Consider the following 15676-nt stretch of genomic DNA (forward strand, 5'->3'; position numbering starts at 1 on the left):
TTTTTTTTTCCTATTTGCAAACCTGGTTCAGCCCACTGTTCTCATTGCCTTTTGATTATCCCATTAAATGTGTGCCAAACATGCTTGTATTGTTTATCATTTAATAATAGTTATAAATAATTTAATTAAAAAACACTGTAGTTGTTGGAACAAAATATTCACTGCATTCTGTTTTGTTTAACTGCCATACTAAAATATAATTTTCTTTTCAGAGGTTTTCATCTGAATTTTTTGATCCTTTTGAAATTCATAGCCAAGCCTCTAATCCTCTCATTTCCCCCTCTTCTCATCCTGTCCTTCTCCCCTCATCCCTCGTCCTCATAGACAACACTCACAGTGGGTTTGGTGATGTCAGAAGTTGTCCCCCATCCTGACCTATTTCTTCCGTGTCTGTGCGCTCCCTGTCACTCCCTGGTCTTGTCTAATGTGGCTTTCAGCCTGTCAGTCACTGTGGCTGTGGCTCAGTGACTCAGACTAAACAAATGGCACGAGGTCTTTAACCTCCTCCCAGAGTAATCGTAGGCCTGGCGTGTCACCTTGTGGCGTCCCTTTCACATGTTATTTTCTCCCAATCTTTCAGCTTCAGAGAATCTAGCCTCCCATAGCCATTCAGCATGTTATTTAACAGTACGAAGGTGCTATAACGTACTTGGAGTCGTAGTCATTGCACTGACTGCACTGGGTGTGCTCTGCCACTGTGCTTTCATCCTTGCAGTTTATTTCAGATTGGACATACTAAATGAGAGAAAATGCTTCAGTACAGCAGCGTTTTTACCAATGACTGAGAGCTTTGTCTCTTACTATACTTTAGCAGTTTCCCACTAGGGAGAGAAACCCTGGTCAAGAAGATACATCGTTGACATAGGCACATAAGGGAAATTAGTGGTAAAAGAGGTGGGTGGGATGCTGGTAATCGACAGTGTTAAATTTTTGTCTTCAGAGCAGCAATGGAGAAGACTCATGAAAAATGCACTGACATGGCAAACAATGGTTTTTCGGAGTATTATAGCTTATACTATAATATAAGCTATAATAACCCTGTGGTCACCATGCAACCCTAATAAGGCTTGGTAATGGTTAGTTTAAAATTTGAAATGTGTGTGTGCGTCTGAGGACGGGCATGACTTTGCATTTTGATTAAACTCTGCGTAATCTGCATCCATCTCTCCTTTTAGCCCCTCCTCCCTTGACAAGTTCACTGTGACTGAGTCCCTCTTCCATCTCTCCCACTGACTGATTTCTTGTCCTTTGCCATCGCTTCAACTAGAGACGGTACTTCTCATTTGATTGTCCAACAGACTCTGGAAGGACATCACTGCCACAAAGCATGCCGATCATGGCCTGAGCCAGCCAATGAGGCTGCTGTCCGGCCCTCCCTTAGTACCACCATCTGGCTAATGAGCTGTCTGTCACTCTCCTGGTGCCGGCCAAGCCCCAAACCAAGAGGCAATCAATCTATTCTAGTGTGGACACTCAATTATTCCCTATTGTTAAAACTGTGGGCCCAAGTGACAACTTTTCCCGGGACTAGGCATTTGGTGTGGAAATGGTTCTGTCCTTTGCAAGATAATTTATTACTTGGATCTGTTCTGTATATACTCACTTTTAAAGACTCTGTAGTACACTAATAGCCCCACTTTTCTGGAGGGTAATGTTCAAGGCACTGAGAATCATGATTGGTGCTATGGGGGATAAGGAAGAAATCAACTTGTCATCTGATGAGCTTTGTGTCCAAGGAGACCATTCAGAAGCTCTGTGCTATGGGTGTCAGTTACATCAATGGTCCCTCGGGTGTGTGTGTGTGTGTGTGTGTGTGTGTGTGTTTCGGTGGAGCAGGATGGTTGTGGGCATCTGGTAGCTGCAAGGTTTGACAAATGATCACGGAGCCTTTTGTTAAGCTGGAGCTTAACTGTTAACCATCTGTGCAGACAAACACATTGCCGTCTGCATGATCTTCCCTCTTGCCGTTCATGTTTGTCAATGTTTGTACTTTTTTTTGTCACCCTTAGTGAGTCAACACACTAGTGAATTGGAAATGCGTGTTGGCTTGGTGCTATTGTACGAGGGGGCTGTACTGGACAGCCAGAATGGGACCAAATGATTATTGCACCCCATAATATTAGTACCAGATTGTAGTATAAACCATCATTTGTCGTTGGATTTTTGTGAGTGGAAACCTTTTCTTTTTTTCTCTTAAACCCTCTGATCTCTGGAAATCAAGACAAAAGCACCGCCAGTCTCTCCCCTATCAGGTGATCTGAATCAGATTGACACATGCATGCAAACCCTTCTTTATTCCACCAACTTACACAACTTGCACAAACCCCTAAGAAGCATTAGGCTACCTTATTTATTTATTTATTTATTTATTTTAATCACAGCATCAAAGCTACTCCAATGTGAGTATCTCAGTTTCCATCTGCATTTTCTTTTGTTTTATTTCTTTTCCTGGAGATGGCAAGAAGCCAGACTCCATAGGGTGGGCTCCGGGTTTAGCTATAATGTCTTATAGCTGTGTGTGAGCGTGTGAGGCCAAGCTACACAGTCCAACAATCCCTCATCTCACCGACAACTCGGATTCATTTGGATGAGGTGGGAATACATTCTCGTGCAAGACCACACAGCATGTGCTTGTCAACAGAGGTTACGATGAGCTGATGGGGGACAGAAGTGAAAAGAGAATAGAGTAAGATTCATATTGTGTGTGTGTGTGTGTCTCTCTCTCTAGGGCTGCTTAGTGAGAATGCGTTTTGTAGACCAGGCATTGTCATGTGGAGATAGTGGAGAGTGGACGTAATAACATCATCTTGCCAAGACACTGAGAGGCTGCAGGGCAGCCCCACGGGGTCAGTCGGCAGCACGGTTCTGGAGCATCACCATCAGTCTCCTTCCCTAGCCTCCTTCGGCTTGCACACATTAGACATTGAATCAGAAAGGACTGTGTATGGAAGGGTGTTTGAGTACTCATAGCAAATGTCTGGTGTCTTTTTAAGAATATTTATAATGTGAAGTATGCATTTCAGCCATTGTTAATTCTGTTGATGTATGAGCGTGTGTGTGTGTGCGCGCGCGTGTGTGAGTTAAGGAGCATGCACAGGCTTATGAGTGTGAGGCAGCACGGTGAGTCACTGCTCTCATATAGCTATGCCCTCTCCTCTGTATTGACTTGCTCTCCCCTCCCCTCCGCAGTCTGTCCTTTGCAGCAGCAGGAGCGTGCTCAGTAGAGCCAGACCTGTGTCCACATCATAATTGTCGTCGTCATTCTCCTTCTCAGTTACAGCTCATCACATTACTGGCTCTGTTTGAATATATGAAAGCATTAACCTAAGTGCTGTGGGTGGAATAATGCAGTCCGAGTGAGAGAATGCAGGAGGAGATGGAGAAGTGGAGTATGGGTGTTACTTTATTTAGATTTATATGTATGCAGGAAGATTCATTCTGTAGTTGTCGGGCGTAGGTCAGTGTTAGCTGACGGCCGCTCACAGACTCGGTGGACCCACAAAGCATTATCTTCACTTGAAAGATGTACAGGAGATCTGTTCATCCAGCTAATACCTTTCTTCATCTGTTCTTCCATCAATCAAAGCTTTGCACATTAGTGTGTCAATTCCCTAGACGTGGAGCCCAGCCTAACTTGCCCCAAAGAGCGCATCCCAGATGGGAGATGCAACCTTCCGCAGCGCGAACGTGAGCTCGCTACCTGTACGACACTTGTTCCAGTCATCCGAGCCAGCGGCTGATCAATAGCTGATCTGATAGAAGCCCTGGGCGCCGAGAAATAAGGGGCTGCTGACTGCTGAGGGAAAAGACAGCCCATGGTGTGCGAAGGAGAGAGCACAGAGAAGCTGTGGTGGGCTGGGGCAGGAATAGATTTTCTGCCTGCTAAAGAGGTGTTGAGGCAGGGGAGGGTAAGGAGGAGGACAAGGTGTGGCATTGGCAGGGTTTCTTGTTTTTAACTTGGAGTCCTGGTGCAATGCAACATCCGTGCTTAGGTAGGATAGGCCTAAAGAGGCACATGTGGCCTGTCTTTTTACCTTTTGCAAGTACATGTAGGGTTTCATTTATACAAGTCCTGCTTCACACAGTCTCTTTTTATCTCCTCTGTGCCCTTCTTTTCTCAGCATGTCAGTGACACAAGCTCTACCGTAGAAGTTCCAAGAGTCTGCTATAAATGTCTTTAACAGTCAATGTGTAACAGTGAATCTCTTTGTGTCTTCCCATTACTCATCATATATCCCTGTTGAAAAAGCACCCCTCGCTGATCTGGTGCTGCCCCTTCTCTCACACACCCATTCAGAGCTGGCTGGCAAACAGACAATATGAATAAAAACAGAGCTTAGGGTCTGCCACCCTGAATATCCCAGCTACTGCAATGTCATCACAATCTAGCACACGGCTAACTAATGCTCAGCCAAAACACAGACCTGACTGTGAGTTTTGCGGCCTATCTCTGCGGCAGCGCACAGTGGCATATGTGTGGTGTTTCATGTAAAACCCATATCCCTAGCAATATTGAATTACCCTCTGTCAACCCATCCGTACAAACAGAGGTCTGCATGGGACTGGTCTAATCAATCTTGTACCCACCTGCTGGTGCAGAATTTCCAACCATTTCCGCCCACTCCCACAGAAGAAATATCCTAATTTTGCAGAGATTCAGATCTGTAATCATCGCAACATTTCTTTTGTCTATTTATTTATTTTGGTCAAAAATCTGTCGTTTTCCTCTACAGATATGTTTTTTTAAATCTAAAAAAGTTTATTATTATATGTATATAACAGTTTATTAATCCACATTTGGAAGACGTATGCTTACAGCAAGCTTTATTCTATACCTTTTTAAAAGGTACATGAATTGATTCTATATTTGTGCTGTTTCCCATAGAGATACCAGATGTTTATGATTAATTGGTGTTGTTGTATTGTTATATAGAAAAATGATGTGGATTAGGGATGGAAAGTTTGTTTAACTTATGCGTCAAATCGACGGCGTAGCCCCCTACCCTACACCGTAGCCTGACGTGCACCTCCTCAAAAATGTAAATACACGTCGAGTTGACGCGACTGTAAGCTCTGTGATTGGTCGGCTGGGTAGCCTCGCAATGCCTCCGAGCCGACCGGAAGTTCCCGTGCTTTGAAGTAACTTTTACTAGTGGCCAAAGCGGCGGCTATAACACAGTGGATCGATATATTTGACCGTCACAACTCGAGCGAAATGACTCGTCTCACTATCAGAATGAGATCCATTCGGTCGATAACATTTGGAAAGGCTATACCAGCCGCACGTTTACAATTTTACCCCCATTCATGTTGGCGGAGCGCTAAACCGGAAGTTAGCCTGCTCGGCCGGTAAAAGTTAACACAGTGGATGCTGTAGCGCTACTGCCTACTAGCGTTTGGGGGTGTTATTGCAGATTGACGGACACACGGACGCACAAGTATAAATGCCTCCTGCGTAGGGGCTACGCGCGTAGACACTATGCAGGAGTATAAATCAAGCTTAATTCAGGGCGATTCAATTACAAATTGAAATGGGCCAGATTTTAAAACCAATCAGCACTCTATTTAAAACCTTTTTTATTAGCTTTTGGTAGTGACTAATTTTAAATGCAGATAAATATAGTAAAAGTATCAATGTATATTGTTGTTGAATAAAATATTTTTGGTCACATCTGACTCAGGCATATCACAAAATACAGAAACAGAGTAAAGAGCTATCAGTGCTATCATTGGACAGAACCATGGAAAGTGGCTATAACACTAACCAATAACTAATGCGTTGTGTGATTAGAGAAATTAGGGCTGCACAATTAATCTAATCGTAATCACAATTGCGATGTCATGTGCAATTACATAAGCGCAAAAAGTGTGCGATTTAATAAACAAAAAAAGTGTGTGAGACACTCGTCTCTGTGTATGCTGCAGTCTGCTCATTATCCCGCCCACACCGGGCTCTCGCATATGCCCCTAAAAACAGATAAGCCTACCTGCAATGAGAAAAATGTTTTATGAGCAGTGTGTGATTAACTTTAAAGACAACAACCTACCGTAGCCCCCCCTCCCCGCCACCGGAGCACCGAGAGAAATGCAGAGACGGAGAGACGTCGGTAGCAGCTGAAGCGGTCAGACAGAAGAAAACTGGGATAAGAGAAGGAAGGTTTGGATTTAGCTAGCAGACCATTTAACATTAGCTGTATCTCTGCCTTGTCCGACATGCTTGTCAGTCACTTTTCGTCAACCGACCAATCACAGCCTGGGTGGAGCGGGACATTAAAAAAGGTTTCACTTGCTACAGCAAATAATTAAATGTTGAACAATATGATTCTTGACAAGTTAGTAAGCTACTTAGCATTAACAAATTAGAGACCAGTGTAGAGCCTTTAGCTTCCAGAAAAATTTAATGAATAAAAACATCCCACAGAAATGAAACTGCTGTAACTGGATATAATATTCAACTAGTGGTAAAAAAGTATACTATTATATGAAATTCAAATGAATGTAGTATTTAATATATTATTATCATAGTAACGATAAATTAACTAAACATTATGCTCTTTATTTAATGCACTCATGTATTGTTCCTCCTCCAGAGACTCTGCATTAGAAAGATGTGCATTGTGCCGGTGCCAGGTTGCCGGTGTGCCAGTTTGTGCTGCTTCTTGCCACCTCCTTTGTAGAGCAACTTCCTCCCCTTGTTCTGTTGTACATCTGTTTTACTAGTTATTGTTATAAATACAATTTAACTTCGTTCAAGTTGAGAAATACACATTTGAAAATGTCAATATTTCGCGTATTCCTTGATAATTAAGCAAGTAGACTCTTAGTACCATTTGTTCCATTATAATCAAATCGCAATATTGTCCACAATAATGGCAATATGACTTACCCTAATAATGATTGCACGATAAGTTCAAGTAGGAATTTCTCCTGATCAATGAAGGGACCGCTTCCTTTGCTTTGGAGGAAAAGTCCCCTTCTGTTGCCACAGAAATGAAATCTGTCACCACATCAGTGATTTGTGCTTTTAATGCAGTGCATTTCAGAAAATGCAGCATTCTGCTTGTGCTCAAGTCAGTCGTGAGAAGACCCAATTTAACTCGGAATGCAGGCATCTGTTCCAGAAGATCAGTGACCTGCCCTGTAGTCCAAAATTTAGGCCATTTATGTGTTGGAGGATGGCGCTCAGAAAGCAGACTTTCGGCCATGAAGTAGTCGTTCAGCATTCCATTCAAGTGCGTTTCTGTCTTTTTGCACTTGCTACTGCGGTGGGAAGTTATTAAGTCCTCTCTGAGATTCAGTGCTTTGCCATTGCTCAGCCACCTAACATCACTATACAAAAGCAGATGGTCACAAAGGAAAGCTGTTGTAGCTCTCTCTTGGTCCGTGGATGTCCGCATCACCAGGGTAATACAGCCATCAAACTCTACTCTACTTTAGTGTCCCGCTCCTGTGATCCCTTGGGAAAGTTTGTCCGAAAAGTTGGGTTTTCTCAATGTGGGGTTCCCGTATCTTATATTCTTTAATGAACACTAAGCACTCACTGCAAATTAAACTCACTGGTTTACCATTTGAAAAGTACTTGCCAGTCCAGGCAGGGTTAAACTGATGTTTTCATTGTCAATTTTATGTTTCAGGGTTAACAGGGACATATTTTCAGTAAAGCACTTCCCTACTTGTGGCTGTCAATAGCCAGATGTTTTGAAAAGCAGTTACTAGTGGTTGGAACTCTCATGAAAAATCTCAACAAGGATACTACTTCCATACACCTATATATGTAGTTTAATTATTTTGTCATATCAGATTTTTGTATGCTGGGCCACTTTTACGTTGCTTCTGGGCCTGATGGGCCGCTGCTTGAATAGGTCTGGTTTAATCGTTAATCATAAATTTTGAACAAAAATGTACGTTACAGACTAAAGAAAGAGAAAGAAAGATTTATTTGGCAGTTAAGTTGGATGTACACAGTTTATTGGAGCACAAAGCATATATGCATAGTAATATCCTACCATTAAACTGAATGCCTACTTCCAACCATATAAGTTTGGTATATGGTACAAACTAAAGCAACATTCAGTGTTTCCCACACATAGGCTTTACTTTGGCGGGCCTCCGAGGGAGATTAATAGCTGCCCAAGTAAATTTGGCGAACCATTTTAAAATCGTTTTTGATTGCAGCGCATATTCGCTCCGCACATCCACTCACTCACTCACTCACTCACTCACTCACTCAAACACGGACAACAGACCCGTCTGTGAATTGAATGGTTGGTATCCCATTTTTAAAACAGTTCTTAACAAGCATGTAAGGAGCCTAGCTAATAAGGATAGCTATGTTAACTTTGGAAAACAGCTGTCAAAGTTAGCACGCTGTGTAACTAGTAGTCTACGGGTGCGTTCGAGATAACTGGCTGACTATCGCCGACTTGATAGATAGGGGAATAAAAACAGCTCCTTCAAGTCAGTGACGTTTTGCAGCGCAGGTGTTGTGCCGAATTCTGCATGTTTGCCATGAATTGCAACGCTCTTTTATACTGAGAAAAGAGGTGGATACAAATTTCAGCAGGTATCCTACAACATCCGTTTTGCCGAATTATGCATTCAATTATTAAGGTCCTTTTCAGACACTTTGCTGTTCACATTGTTTGAACGCGGTTAACACCACATATTTTTGCTGAATCTCAAGAAATGGTAGCCTCTATTTACTAAGTATAATAATACGTTAGCGAATGTTAACGTTCATTAAATATATGCAGATCATTTATCAGTATTGATGAACCCCACAAAGAATAGTATAGTGTTTAAAAGCCCCCCTCCCTCCCCCCCGCTGCCACAGTCACGCTGTCAATCTGTGGGAAACACTGACATTTGTGTTGGTTCATGTGGGAACCACAAGCTCCCAAACAAAGTTTCTTTAGAAGATTAATCTAATCTTTTATGGCCTTGGATGTTGCGGTTGTGAGTCATCCTGTGAGTTATGTTATGAGCTAGTCATTGCTTTGTTATATCGCATAATGTATTAGTTTTTTAGTTAAGTAGTCGACTCATTTCACAGACAGAGTTCGCGTTATGTGTAATCCAGAGAGAAGAAGGAAGACAAACTGACTGGCACAAACTCGTTTATTCCTCTGCAACAATACGCTTTAAAGTTGTTCAGATGGTGTCAGGTTATACCATTGTTTCTAGTCAAAATATAGCAAAAGGCAGACAATACAGTACTGGGCCTTTGAGTTCATGTCAAGTAGCTTAAGCTAGGTGTGTAGGAGTGTGTGTGTTTGTGTGTCTTATGAGCTAGTGTCACACAGTGTACCAGAAACTGAAAAGTGAAATATCTCTCCAGCCAATTGTTTCTTTCTCATTTAGTTTCTCTTTACCTTCATGCCTTCCTTTCCCTCTGTCTTCCCTCTATGAGTGGGTGTCTCATTGCGGCAGGTGTGCACCCTGAAAGGCTTTGAATTCGATCACTCTCTTTTGGCTTTTATTCAATTTCTCCCTTTCAAAGCAGGCTTGTGGACTACTTTCTGCCGCACTTCCTTTCACATTACCAAAATAAATGGTCAGTGAAAGCACCGAGTGCAAAAGATTTTGCATTTGCTGATGGACTAATGTTTTTTAAAATGACCCAATTTATGGCAATTTAGTATACAATCTGCAGTGTCAGAAGTGAAATGGCACTTTGAGTATTCCTTAAACTACCTTATCACATCTTCAGATGCTTGTGCCGGGCATCACGTCCACATTTTTTTTTTTTTTGTATCTCTTTCTTCCTTAAAGCAGCTAGTGAAACGCTCTACTCTCGTATTCTCCATCACGGTGTCATCTGAGACAGCTCCACCACAATTTAGGCTCCATGTTTAACAGCCTGTACACAGCTATACAACCATATTGCCTGTATGTCTGTGAGGCCTATGCTGCTGTGTTCATTAGCTTGAGTGTTATCAGATGCCTTCACAGTGAAACCTGTTAGAGAGGGATGGGGTAGGTTTCAAGAGTCAAACTTATGTAGATGTGCGCCTGCGCTTGCACATAGCACCCAGAATTTGCGACAGTGTTCATGGTATCCACACTTACCTGTAACTCCTCTACCCTGACTTCCTTAAATGCCCCTACTTCTACTAAAAACCCTTCTGGGCTCCCCTTTTTTCTGTTTGTTGTACATTTTTTTCATATGTACAGTGTACACACTAGGGCTGCAGCTAACAATGATTTTAGTACTCAAAGCTTCTATAGAGTATTTCATCGATGCACCCCCCTCTCTCTTTTATTAGTCCTTTCGTAGTGTGTCATATAGCAAACATCAGACCACCAACAACCAGACAACTGCTTTACCAACACAAACATCACCTGAGTGCTATACAAGCTCCCCCAACACCCAGTTAACTCGTGACTGTGATGTTACAACCCCAACTCACGGCCCAACCAGGGGGAGAACAACAAACGCACATGTGTACATTTTCAGCTGAGGATTGCTGCTTACTTTGGCTTCAACTCAACAATCAATCATGATTTTAGTTAAATGCTAAAGTTGCTGTTACCTTGTCTGTGGTCAGCTGGCATAACAAAGGGTGCTGTCTGATCAGATGCCGTAGTGCTGTTGCGGTAGGCAACGTAAGTTTCGTTTTACGGTCGACGTACTGTAACATTACAGAGTTGTTGTTGTTGTTGTCTTTTAGCTTAAAATAATCCCATACTTTAGACACTTTCTTTTTCATCCCTCGCTATTTTCTCTCTCTTCCTCCACTTTGCAAACAGCGCCATCATAATCACGTCGTGTCCAAACAGCATAAGCGCGATGTGCAACAGTAATAAATGTCTGTGCAGAACAGTACACTATATAGTTATATGGATTAAACGCATCAGCCATTTAAACAATATTCAATTTGAATATTTGTTTCTTCTGTATTTACATTACATTGCATGTTTTCTTAATGTACAAATAAACCTTTCACAAAGCATTTTCATTTGTTATTTAACATTTCTTGTTGCCTTGTTGTAAGCTATTTCTCAGAACATTTTTAACAAATGCTTTCAAAAAGTGATGGGGACAAAATCAGCCATTTAAAACAGTGGTTGGGTACATGTCCCCAGTGTAAATGACACTTATGGAATTGTGCACGGGGGGGATGTGTGTCCTGGTGCAGGCCCTGCAATTCTAATATTCAATTTCTCCACTTACCTCTGGGTGCTGTAGTCAAACCAATTACCTAAACTCCAGCTGCTGTTAGTGTGCTTCAGACAGATTCTGCTCGCCTTCTCTAGTGTGCCTGCCAAGCATTAAATCCCATCATGCCCTTCATGTGTTAGAGAGCGAAAGATTCAGTGTGGAAATATGTTGCTATTTAACTGCGCTGGATTTGTCAACAGTCCCAGCAATCTTTCGTCTGTCTTCATATCAGGTCTATTCGCGCACCGTGTCCTCTGAAGTGTTTGTGTGACTGACTGGAAGATGGAAATCAAATTCAGCTGGCAGGGAGTTCCACTCTGTCTGCCACTCTGCATTATATCTCAGGGCTCTGTCTTGCTGCAGAGGATTTTCTCACTACACTACTGACTGTCCTCTCCTTTCCCCAACCCCCTTTCTCCCCTGGGTCTTTCCCTCCAGGCCAAGTCGTGCATCTGTCACATGTGTGGCGCCCACCTGAACCGGCTACACTCTTGTCTCTACTGTGTCTTTTTCGGCTGTTTTACGAAGAAACACATCCACGAGCACGCGAAAAACAAGAGACACAATCTAGGTAAGCCACACACTCACTCCCAGAAGTTTAAGAAATCATTCTGGAGCAAGCCTAAATTAACAAACTGCTTTGTGGTATTAATTAAAACAGCATATCATAAATCTCCAAATAAAAAAAAACAACACAATTTTATGAGTTGATAAATGATAATATTAATATTTTGTCCCTCCCTACAGGTAAGGCTCAGTCCCATCACGTCAGTCCTCACATTCACATGCACCCTTATGGCCCACTGCCGCATCAGCTATTATCAGTGAAGGATTATAGCATTACTTTGGGCAACTTCCTCCTCTGAGCAGACAGGGAGCTGAACCTCTAAACGCAGCACATTTCAATCCTGGTGGGGAGCGCCTTATCCAGTCAAATGTCATGGGTTTAACACCCCACTTTGTACAGCAGCAGGGGAGGGGTAGACATTGCTAATCCACAGCTACCAGAAAGCCCAGCTTCAGCCTTACATTCTAATTATGCTAAATAAGACAATGACACTAATGAGCAAGATTTTGATACTACCCTGACGAGGACAACTAAACATGGAAGCAGGGGAGACGGGAGGGTGGCGTGGTAGTTGTCTGAATGGCTTTAATTGATTTAATGCATTTCAACAGTTGGGTTACACACACACACACACACACACACACACACACACACACACACACACACACACACACACACACACACACACCCCAAATGCAGTGTTAATTAGCTTTGAGCTTTCCACAGGAGCCTCTCTGACACAGGCACTCTGTTCTTCTCCACCTCTAATCAAATTACTCCAAACTCCCCTGTCTGCCAGACCGCAAGCTCCCTCCTCAAGACGCCTTTTTTTACATCTTTTTCATCTCCTTTTCCTAACAACCTCACTGCTCAGGACTCCTTTCGTATCTTCTCCTTTTCTTCCACCACCCCTTCCTCTCATTCTTTGCTCTCATCCTTCACTTAAATTACCAAGATTTATCTCTGCCTTGTGAAGTACTTAGAGTCCACATCTTCTTCCTCTCGCTGCCACTTGCACTGCTCTCATTTTTCTCTCTTAACCGGGTTTGCTTTTGTTGCTTTCTTGAGAGGGAGAATCCTATTTAGTGCACAAATGTGACCATGGTTTACCAGAGAAAAGAACGACGACATGGAAAGATGATCATGCTTTTCAAATGTATTTGTTATTCCCCCCCACATGATGTATTTCTTTGTGTGTTCTCCTATCTCACACACATGCAGACTCTACGAAACACACACACAAGAACAACATAACGTACACCAGTCAGGTTTTGTACATGATGGATGTATTAGATCACTTTCTCAATGCGGATAGCACCAAAATGCGAAAAAAAAAGTCCTGTTAAGCTAAAAATAGGTTGTCACGGCAACAGAGCTGAGGTATTGTTGCGGTGGAGTTTGACAATGGAAGAGGATGGTGTGTTAGTTGAAAGCCCAGGTGGGGGTGGGAGACAAATGCATGTATTTCATCACTGCTCCCCTTCACATCTCTTATAATTCTTCAGCGCATGCAATGAGATAGATACGTATTGCTGTGAGCGGGAAATGCAGGGGCAGAGAAAGCACTTGTCCTGAGGCTGGCTGTGTCAGTGAGGTCGGGCAGTGAAATAAAACCCAATGTGTGTTACTGTGGTGGAAAAATCTATTTGTAATTATGGTTCCAACTCTCTTTTTTTCCCTCCTTCCAGCGATAGACTTATTATACGGTGGAATATATTGTTTTGTGTGTCAAGACTACATATACGACAAAGACATGGAGCAGATTGCCAAAGAGGAACAGAGGAAAGCCTGGAAATTGCAAGGTATAGCGTTTTGTTTTCCGTCAGAGAACTTTGCAGCTTTTGAAACAAGGCCGCTTAAATTTCTCAGTGCTGTCACATTTGTGTTTCTTTGTATCCACAGGCATAGGGGAGAAATACACAACGTGGGAGCCGACCAAGAGGGAGCTAGAGTTATTACGACACAATCCAAAGCGGAGGAAAATCACTACAAACTGTACCATAGGTGGGCAATAGACTGCACCGATCCGTCTGTGCAGCTATTCATCTCTATATACTGTGTGTGCGCGTGTGTGTGTGTCTCTACAAGTGCCTATGGCGCAAGTGTACTTGGGGTCACTCTTGCATTTAAGTGTGATACCAAACGACAACAGGACCGGGCAGCCCCACAAGCAGCACACTGCGAGCGGCAGAACACAGTGTTCCCTCTCTGATAGATGCACATCACAGCGGGCCTGAATTTGTCTCTGTCTCCTCAGAACTTGTTTTCTCTCTGAGCTGTTTTCTGTTACTGTGGTTTCTTCCTGCTATCTCTCTCGTGTCTCTGATTTAGTACATGTACCTTTAGCTGTTTGTATCTTTCCCTCTGCAACTGTCTCCTGCCATCCTTCACCCCCTTGTAAATTTAAAGAGCTTGGTTGGCAGCCCTGATTGAGCAGTATACTGTGTGCGTTTGTGTGTGCGCACACCAGGACCAGTCTGAAGTGTTACAGTGCTTGCTGAGCGCTCTCTTCCAGAACCAAACCCTGCTCAATTGGATTAAACCCAAGACTTGACTGTGTCTCACCTGGTCTACTGGCCATCGCTGGAGGACTGTAGCTTTACTTTCACTCTAAATGAATCCATTCACAGCTTTGGGATCTGCTCCAGGATACATGCGGTTTTGCTGGCAGACGTGACCCAACACCATATTGTCAACTTTCCAGCCACACACACACAAAAAAAAAAATCTGTGTGCCTGTGGCTTTTAATTAAACAGACACATTGCAATGACTGTACTACCAAATCCTCACATTATCAATTAAGCTACCAGTTCTTTTTCTGATTAATGGATTAAAGGTTGAGTATGTAAGTTTTAGTGGCATCTAGTGGTGAGGGTTGCACATTCACGTGCTCCTGGGATGGTTCCCTTTCCCGAGTTCTGAAGACGTTCTTCCGACTTTGGTGTGTTCATGTGCTCTTTAAGTTGCGATGTGGAATCAACATGGACGCTACTACAAAGATGTGTTGCATTATCAGAGCGTATAAACAACACGCAGACATCTACGATATCTTACATCAATTTAATGTCTAAATTCAACAACTAAAAGGCTGTGAAAATTTTCAACATATGTTCCTCATTTAATATCTTTATAATATTTTAATATCCAGACTACGCCTGGCAAAGTAGTATTTGTTATTTTATTATTTATCAGATTATTCCGACATCACATGAATGCACCATCAGTCACCGCTCACCCCTCCCTTTCTAAGCATGTAGGAGGAGCTATGGTGGCCGGTCGACTCTTATGCTAAATCATACATGTGGACCTCAATTTATCCAACATGATGACTACTACTATCGTTACTTCTTCTTGTACGTATTCAATGTAGTGACAAAACATGTTCTGTAGAGCAGTTTTTCCATTTGGGCTACAGTAGAAACATTGTGGCCAACATGGTGATGTCCATGTAAGTGGACCCACGGTGTATGTAGATTGAGAAATTTCTTTCTAAGGTAATAAAAACATAACTTTTCATTATGTAAGGTCTTTATACAGCTCTGGAAACATAGTTATGTATATTATATTGCATATCTGTCAATTGATCCTTCTAAATACACTGCTCAAAAAAATAAAGGGAACACTTAAACAACACAATGTAACTCCAAGTCAATCACACTCCTGTGAAATCAGACTGTCCACTTAGGAAGCAACACTGATTGACAATCAATTTCACATGCTGTTGTGCAAATGGAATAGACAACAGGTGGAAATTATAGGCAATTAGCAAGACACCCCAGTAAAGGAGTGGTTCTGCAGGTGGTGACCACAGACCACTTCTCAGTTCCTATGCTTCTGGGCTGATGTTTTGGTCACTTTTAAATGCTGGCGGTGCTTTCACTCTAGTGGTAGCATGAGACGGAGTATACAACCCACACAAGTGGCTCAGGTAGTGCAGCTCATCCAG

At 42.6% G+C, this 15676-nt stretch overlaps 1 protein-coding gene across 2 annotated transcripts in view; it reads left to right on the forward strand.

The window, feature by feature from the left end:
- Nucleotides 1–15338, forward strand: part of LOC123983598 (ubiquitin carboxyl-terminal hydrolase 22-like) — a 20954-nt gene extending 5616 nt beyond the window's left edge. Inside the window, exons 3-5 of one of the 2 annotated variants that reach the window (XM_046069873.1) lie at nt 11600–11732; nt 13418–13531; nt 13632–15338. In XM_046069873.1, coding sequence (XP_045925829.1) covers nt 11600–11732; nt 13418–13531; nt 13632–13744 — 360 coding nt within the window. In that variant the 3' untranslated portion in view covers nt 13745–15338. The remainder of the gene's footprint in view (nt 1–11599; nt 11733–13417; nt 13532–13631) is intronic. The other variant, XM_046069879.1, reaches the window with a different exon arrangement.
- Nucleotides 15339–15676: the final 338 nt, after the last annotated feature.

This window comes from Micropterus dolomieu, linkage group LG02 (assembly GCF_021292245.1).
Source record: "Micropterus dolomieu isolate WLL.071019.BEF.003 ecotype Adirondacks linkage group LG02, ASM2129224v1, whole genome shotgun sequence".
NCBI lineage: Eukaryota > Metazoa > Chordata > Actinopteri > Centrarchiformes > Centrarchidae > Micropterus > Micropterus dolomieu.